The following is a 7366-nucleotide window of genomic DNA, read 5'->3' as shown; positions in this document are numbered from 1 at the left end:
AAAGTGTCCCTACCACTTGACTCACCCGCACACTCTACAATTTCTGAAAATTCACCAAGAAAAATATTAGTACAACTTCTTGAATTATCGTTTTAATTAAAAAAGGATAGGTATAAAGTTTTTTTTTATAAAAAGAATAAGCCAGACAACGGTTTGGAGGATCAAGGCAATAATTAAAAAGAAATATGTGTTGTTAAGTTTTAAGAGAAGTCAGTCGTCTTAGGACATTTATGGGAGTTTCAATTAATAAGAAAAACAAAAATAGATAAAATAAAATTAGGATGCCAAAATTTTGGCTAATCTTTTAGCGCTCCAGCTATCATATTTTGCAACAAGATCTGCATAATCGTTGTCTTCTCTCATTATATTTGGAAGATGTCTTCGCGGCATGTATTCCAATTCCTGTTCATTATATTAAAATAACAACATTCATATTTATGACATGATGATTAACAAAATTACCCCTTTTGTAGATTAATAATATTGGTGGAAAAGTTTGGACACTGATAGTTTGTACCATTCAATCAAGATTTAATTTAAGGTATCTAAATGGAGCAAAGAATTTTTTTTTTAAAACTTTGGGTACCATTTATTGGTTTAATGTAGTAAGATATGTAAAACCTCATGACATAATCTTTCAAGTGCAGCAACAGTCCAATAATGACTAAATAATTTGAAGAGTTAATTTTTATAGAGGATCTGGATCAACCTTATAAATGTTACTGAAAAAGTCTTATAGTTGGTCTATTTGTAGGTTATTCTTATATATTCTCATAATGGACGTAATAAACAATATAAAGAATAATTTTATCTTTTGCAGAGCGTAGGTAGCAACTTAATAATTAAGGTTGTTATAATTCCTCGCGTTCATGCTCCCATAGAGGTTCAGCAAAAAAATGGCAGAAATTTTCTGGTACAACTTGTTTATCTGGCTGTTTCCTACTAACTTGATTGATACGGCAACGCACTTTTACCTAAAATACAAATAGATTGCAGGGGTGTTTATTTCAAAAAGTAAATTGGTGAATAGCCTAGTGTGGAGTAGGGGTAAAGAAATTCAAAAAGGTTGAAAAATATACATCCATACATTTTTTATAAGTGTAGTTTCAGTAAAACTATTGTATTGCTGTACGTACTTCTGAGCGTATTTTAAAGACTATTAAAAATGTGAATAATATCTAATGTTCTTTTTTGAGTTTATCATGTATATTATAAAATGATATAAAAATATCCAAAACTTAACCAGATCTGTCTAGTGTAATGAATTAAATATTATCGCGATAAATTGGTAAAAACATATGTTAATGGGTGTAGTAACTCTTTTGGATTTTGCTATCTGTCTAAAAAAAAGGAACGAAAACATTCAAGCTAGAATAATCGTTCTGGCGCTATATTAAGTACTAGCGGCTACGCCCTTGGAGGCCTCTAGGGGCACTTGAGGAGGAGAGAGTCAAATTTAATAACCCAATTTCTAATTTTAAATTTAAATTTTTTTTTTTTTTTTGGGGGGGGGGTGCCCCCCCTCATTTTTAATTTTAGTTAAAAAATTTAAATTTTTTTTATTTTTTGGGGGGGGGATTTTTTATTTTTTTGAGGAGTTGGGGGTGTCTCACCCCTCCCTCAAAAAAAAATAGTTATAAACCTTCCCGGGACCTATGAGAAGCTACTCTGTTAAGGAGAACCCGATCGGTTCAGCGGTTAGCGAGATCCTTCGGTACAGACACACAGATACACAGGCATCCTGTTACTTTAGTGTAAGGATTTTTTATTTGTACGTCGAACCCTTAATAGGAATTATTGGGAAAAAGTTGACCATAACGTAGCAAAAGTGCTAAAAAAAAACTACTTACTTTATCCACTTTATTAATGGTAAGAACAACAATAAATTCTTTATTGTCAATATTAGGATCAGGTCCAGTTATCACTCCACCTTTCTCCAGTCCAGGAATACTTATTTGATCTTCAGTTACTCCCATCCTGGCAATGAAAAACCAGTTAGGTAAATTAAAATTAAGTCCGATAGGGGGCTAGAATACTTTTGTTTCAAAAAGAAATTATAAAACACGAAATAAATCTATACTTAGATATATTGAAACTAATTAAGTTGGATGCATCCAGTTATTTTCAAATGATTTTTGTCTTGAGCATGACACTGTCTGGACTTGAAATAGAACCTGGCCAACTTATCGAAAGCAAACCAACGAGTTCAATTAAAGACAAAAAAAACAGGGGTGTAGATTTTCCAACCTAGTTGAATTTCATTCCACTCACCCCTCTCTATTTTTTCTTCAATTTTTGTAACTGGTAAAATTTTTCCTTATTTTCTAAAGTCTTTCACCAACCGACCCTTCCCCCACCCTAGGAAGGTGTCGTGTGATGGGGGTGGAAAGGAAAATATGCACACATGCAAAACACAGGTTAAAAGATTAAGTAAAGACTAATATACTTGTATTTTCTGAAAGCCGCGACTAGATGCCATTTCTCAAGGGTCCATTTATTATCCCAGGACATGTCCACGAAGACCGTTATCCTGCCCCATCTCCACACAAGCTCCTTGGCAATATCAGAGGAGTAGAGCTTCGTATTCTCGGGGATGATCATGTTGGCGTATTTCTTTAAATTCTCCTCGTTGTAGTAAACGGCCAGGCCGGTTAAAAGGAGATCACGATTGCCCTTTGTTGACGGCTGAAAAAGAAAATAGTAATTGCACTTAAGTTTTTCGATTAAGGAAAAAAAAGGTTTTCAGTCTAATCAAACTTACCCCCCTCCTCCCCCATAATTTGCAATCTGTTTAAAAATAAGAGCGAAAAGGGGTCTGTGTTTCGTTTTCGAGGGAAGTCACCAAACGAATAAATATCACACTTACCGGAGAAACAATCTGTCCTTTAATTCCATATTCTTCAACAGTTTTGAGAAGGATTAGTTTGACAGTATTATCTTTGTCGTCTTGATATTCTTCTTCTATCTGAACAGGAAAAAAATTGACAGTCATATATTTACAAAATGATGAATCTCTTCTTATGTAAGTGCCATAGTAAAAAAAAGAACCCCCTTCACCCACCTATGTACAAATCAAATAACTTTTATAAAAAGTAAAACTTAAAAAAATTAATGGGACATTTTTCCATTGATATATTTCTTAAATCAAAAGATAACTCCGCTCCTTCCAAATTTCTAATTTTCGAATGATCATTTCCAGTCTACTGAATTACTGTATTGAAATACTGTTCATGGACGAATTTCTGTTTTACAGATTTAAGTACTTCACAATTAGATTATCAACATTTGATTAAACTGCTTTAATCCAAAACAATCTATAATACAAAGTAGAACGATGTCTGTCTGTCTTTTTGTTTGTCTGTCTGTTTGTCTGTTTGTTTGTAGCGAAGGATCTCGCTTACCGCTGAACCGATCGGGTTCTCCTTAACAGGGTAGCTTCTCATAAGTCCCGGGAAGGTTTATAACTATTTTGGGGGAGGGTACCACCACCCTATCAGAAGAAATCGCCCCTGGAAAAAAATTACCCCTCCCGAAAAAGAGACTCCAACGAAACATAAACCAATTATTTCTGTAATTAGATATTCTAAATAAAAAAAACATTCAAATTGCCACTAGAGGCCTCTAGGGGCGTAGCCGCTAGTACCTTATAAACCATATATTTATCATCTTCTGTGTGAATAACTGAATCATCTATTAACTTTTGTGGAACTCGAGCTCTTATTGCACTTTCTTTAATACCTACCAAAGGTGGTTTATACACTCTACAGAGTAAAGGGGTTTCAATTCTAACACTCTTATGCAGTAAGAAAAATACTTGGGCTTTTGATGACTGTATTATAAACTTAAAGTAGCACAGCTATCATATACAGGGTGTCCGTCGGAAACTGTTTTTTTTTTAACGCTTATTACTCCCTTAATAATTGAGCTATCTTAGTAAAATAAAAAGTATTTGGCAGCCTACTACTGACCATTTAATGATATAGTAATGAAAAATCCGCAAAATTAACAGAAAAAAATCTACAAGGTAATACATAACAGGCTGATTTAAGTGAATATAAGACTAATCCACAAGAAAAATATGCCTTAGTTAACTTTCAAAGCAGCTGGTGGTCAAACGGTGGATCACAAAGACTTACTCCAGACGTTTTAAGAACTGGTATTGTAGTCTAATTAAAAAATCTGATATATTTCAGGTTCTTGTGTGCATCTGAAGCGACCTCACATAAAAAAATTAACAAAAAAGATCAATATTATGCTTATTGTTACATTTTGTTCACTTATATTACACTTCAAATTGTTGAATATTGGGAATTTTTGGTTTGCCATGTCAAGCCAGTTCTATTGGTGTGCTTAGAATGTCTGAGCGACCGTTTGGACCATAACTCATCCTAAAGTTCACAAAGCAAATTATTCCAACAAACAGTACAATTACAAACAATCATTTCTTTAAAGTTGAATCCCTTTCCTTTTTACAATAACAGTGTTTCTGGTGCTTAGTTTAGTAACTGTGTTCAGGCCTAAAAAACTTGGTAAGCTTCGGCCTCCCGTACTCAACATTGTAAAATTATCTTCTTGATCTGAAAACACCGATACAATAATTAGATTACCTAGGACAACTAAAACGAAAATAACTACCTAAAATTACAGAATTCTCAAATTTTACATTAAAAAATATTTATGAAAATAAACTTTATATATACGTGTATATTAGATCTATCTCAAAATTGCAATGGATACATTATAGGTATTAAGGACATACTTGAGTACGTGAATATAGATGCTTTGCTTAAATTATTGTGTATCATCTAAATCTTCCTAGGAATCATCAAATAAAAAATGAAGAAAAGAAAGTCAAAATAGCTTAGAGAAAAAAACGCTCTCTTATCGCGATTATTGAGTTGGTAGGTAAGTATGCTTTCTAAAATTGTCATGTTATTACAAAAATAAACAATATTTAAATTAAAATAAACCAAATCTCTCTAGGGACGTCCCAGACGGGGGTGGTAAGAGGTGTTAACCTCCCATTAAAAAAATTAAAGCTTTGACGTTGTTGGCTTATAAGAATTAAGTCATGCATTCATAGTATAACAAGGATGACATTGAAACATCTATAAAAGCGAATTACTGAAACGGTAGGACAAACGGACATTAACACTATATAATATATATAGTGGTCAGAACTGAATAATTAGAATATAAATGTATAAGAGTCGAAGCAAAATTGTAAGTAAATTTGTTGAAAAACTGCTTGATTCAGGATAATGTTTATGGACATATATTTACATTTTAGGAGTTGCTTTACTTATAACATTATACTTAGTTGTCCCAGAAATCAACATACCAAACATCAGATCATCATGCAATTAAAGTTTGAAATCGATAGGACAATTTGAATTCTAACATGCCTAAATTAACAAAAAAAGCTATCCCTCTGTGACGGACGGACCGACCCAAATTATAGAAAAGCTTCGCTTTTAAAAATAACCACTCTGAGCCTGGGGAAGTAATTAAACCTATCTATCTAATTATAAGTAGAATAAAGTAGGATATACCTATTTAAATAAACATAAAAAAATATATAATTAAGTTTTTGATAAACAATTTGTAATTAACACAATTAAAAAAAACATCAAATAATTTATTTGTGAACTACTTAAAACTTCACCTTCAAAACTAATTTAATTAAATAAAAAATTGTTATCACTTTAATTCTAACATAATTTTATATAATATCTATACATAAAATCAACTTTTTCACAGCAATAATCATAATTATTATTTCATGAATTAAACACTGTAACCATTTTCTACTTATTAATCATAGAAATTTTGCAGAAATTAATATTTTGATGTCAAGTATCGCTCAAGTATGGCGAGGTTTATCCGAGTTCACTGCCTGAGTTTGACCCTTAAAAATATATCAGCTTTATGTATTTTTCTCCCAGGTTTTTATTATCTAAAATTGACAATTCATTTGATTTTAATTTTTTAAAAATTTGGAATCAAAGTTTTAAAAAAAAATAATTAGCATTTGACATTACAGAAATTATTTGAGTTTAAGTATCCGACTTCGTAAAGTGTACACAAACCCGGGACAGGCGCAACTTTTATTTGATTCTCTTTAGAAGATGCAACTTTTGTTTTTGTAATTAATTTAATATTATTACAATTTACCGATTATTTTTCGTTAAATATGTAAAAAATAAGACATACATATTTTTTAAGATAGGTTTTTTGTTCTAAAAGAACAATTTTTTCTCATCAAATTTTTGAAATAATTACTAATATATAGTTAATGTACCCTTTTAAACTTAAAAAATACCAATATGAATCTTTTGAGAAAAACGATGGGGGAAAAATATAATTCTTGATTTAATTTTTTAATTTCCACAAAATGTATTATTAATTTGTTTTTATTTGAGATTATTAATAAATCTAGAGATCCTAATAGGTTGCTAGACTTCTAGAAATTGTAGAGAAAACAGAGTGACAAACTTTTTTCAAAAAAAATATTTTTACATGTTTATTTTTGGATTTTTACTTTTTAACCTAAAAACATCAATTGTCATCTAAGTAAAACTGTAAATATGAAGACGTAGCTAGTAGTTTCATATAAAGTTTGTAATACATTAAATAAACGCTCTTATCATAACATTTTTTGTAATAACGAATGCGCTCGACAAAACAAAAATCCGCAACACAATAAAAAAAATCCGCAAAATTATTGAACTTCATATTTTAAATAAAAAATTTTCAAAGAAGATTAATTTTTTCTCATAAAAAAAATCTTGGAAAAGAAAGTTTGTAAATAAAAACTGCTGGAAAATCCAGAGTAAAAAGTTGATAACCATGGATTTGTGTTGTCAGCTGACAGAGACACTATTTATGTTGACTCGTGCACACACTTGCTCAGCGCCCCACTGTGCCCACCACCTTTTTTTACCTAAAAATATTGTATTTTTTGCAAGTACTGACCCTCTGTGATTTATTTATACATTTTATTGTACTTAATTTTGCTTTTTAGGGCAATTTTAAAAACCTTATATCGATTATTTTACTTAATTTTGGTGTTAATTTTTCATTGTCTAAAAATGACATAATTTTCCTTATCTTTCTCATAATTTTTATTATACGATCAAATAATGTTATCATTTAACAACGATGCTAGGAACTGGGCTTGGTCAACCATTTTAGTTTATTAATGTGTTTAAACATTTTAGTAACGTAGCTACTCTATCCAGCTATTATTATTCACTTTGTCTGATTGCCCGTACGTCAGTCAGTCCGTCTTAATAACTAGTTAACTTTAACTTTTTGTTAATATCTCAGCTGCTATTTAAGAGTTAATGCTGCATATATATTGTTT

General features: G+C 31.0%; 1 protein-coding gene across 1 annotated transcript; it reads right to left on the bottom strand.

The window, feature by feature from the left end:
- Window positions 1-40: 40 nt before the first annotated feature.
- On the bottom strand, window positions 41-4574 carry mRpL9 (mitochondrial ribosomal protein L9). The gene is made up of 7 exons (XM_080176754.1): window positions 4468-4574; window positions 3644-3763; window positions 2867-2965; window positions 2447-2685; window positions 1851-1977; window positions 863-974; window positions 41-404 (listed from the first exon to the last, which is right to left on the bottom strand). Exons 1-7 carry the CDS (start codon window positions 4555-4557, stop codon window positions 277-279), a joined length of 915 nt encoding a protein of 304 aa, XP_080032880.1. The 5' UTR covers window positions 4558-4574; the 3' UTR covers window positions 41-276.
- Between the last annotated feature and the right edge of the window lie 2792 nt (window positions 4575-7366).

Source organism: Acartia tonsa, chromosome 11 (genome assembly GCF_053477335.1).
Source record: "Acartia tonsa isolate MP-2025a chromosome 11, ASM5347733v1, whole genome shotgun sequence".
NCBI lineage: Eukaryota > Metazoa > Arthropoda > Copepoda > Calanoida > Acartiidae > Acartia > Acartia tonsa.
This window is presented reverse-complemented; position numbering and strand designations above follow the sequence as displayed.

What these genes read in the sequence shown, in the direction of transcription:
- mRpL9 (XM_080176754.1), bottom strand. Translation starts at nt 4,557, where the DNA reads ATGTTGAGTACGGGAGGCCGAAGCTTACCAAGTTTTTTAGGCCTGAAC. An exon ending in GAAACACTGTTATTGTAAAA is followed by an intron (nt 3,764 to 4,467) that starts AGGAAAGGGATT and finishes CCTTTACTCTGT; the next exon opens with AGAGTGTATAAACCACCTTT. An exon ending in GCGGCTTTCAGAAAATACAA is followed by an intron (nt 1,978 to 2,446) that starts GTATATTAGTCT and finishes TTTCATTGCCAG; the next exon opens with GATGGGAGTAACTGAAGATC.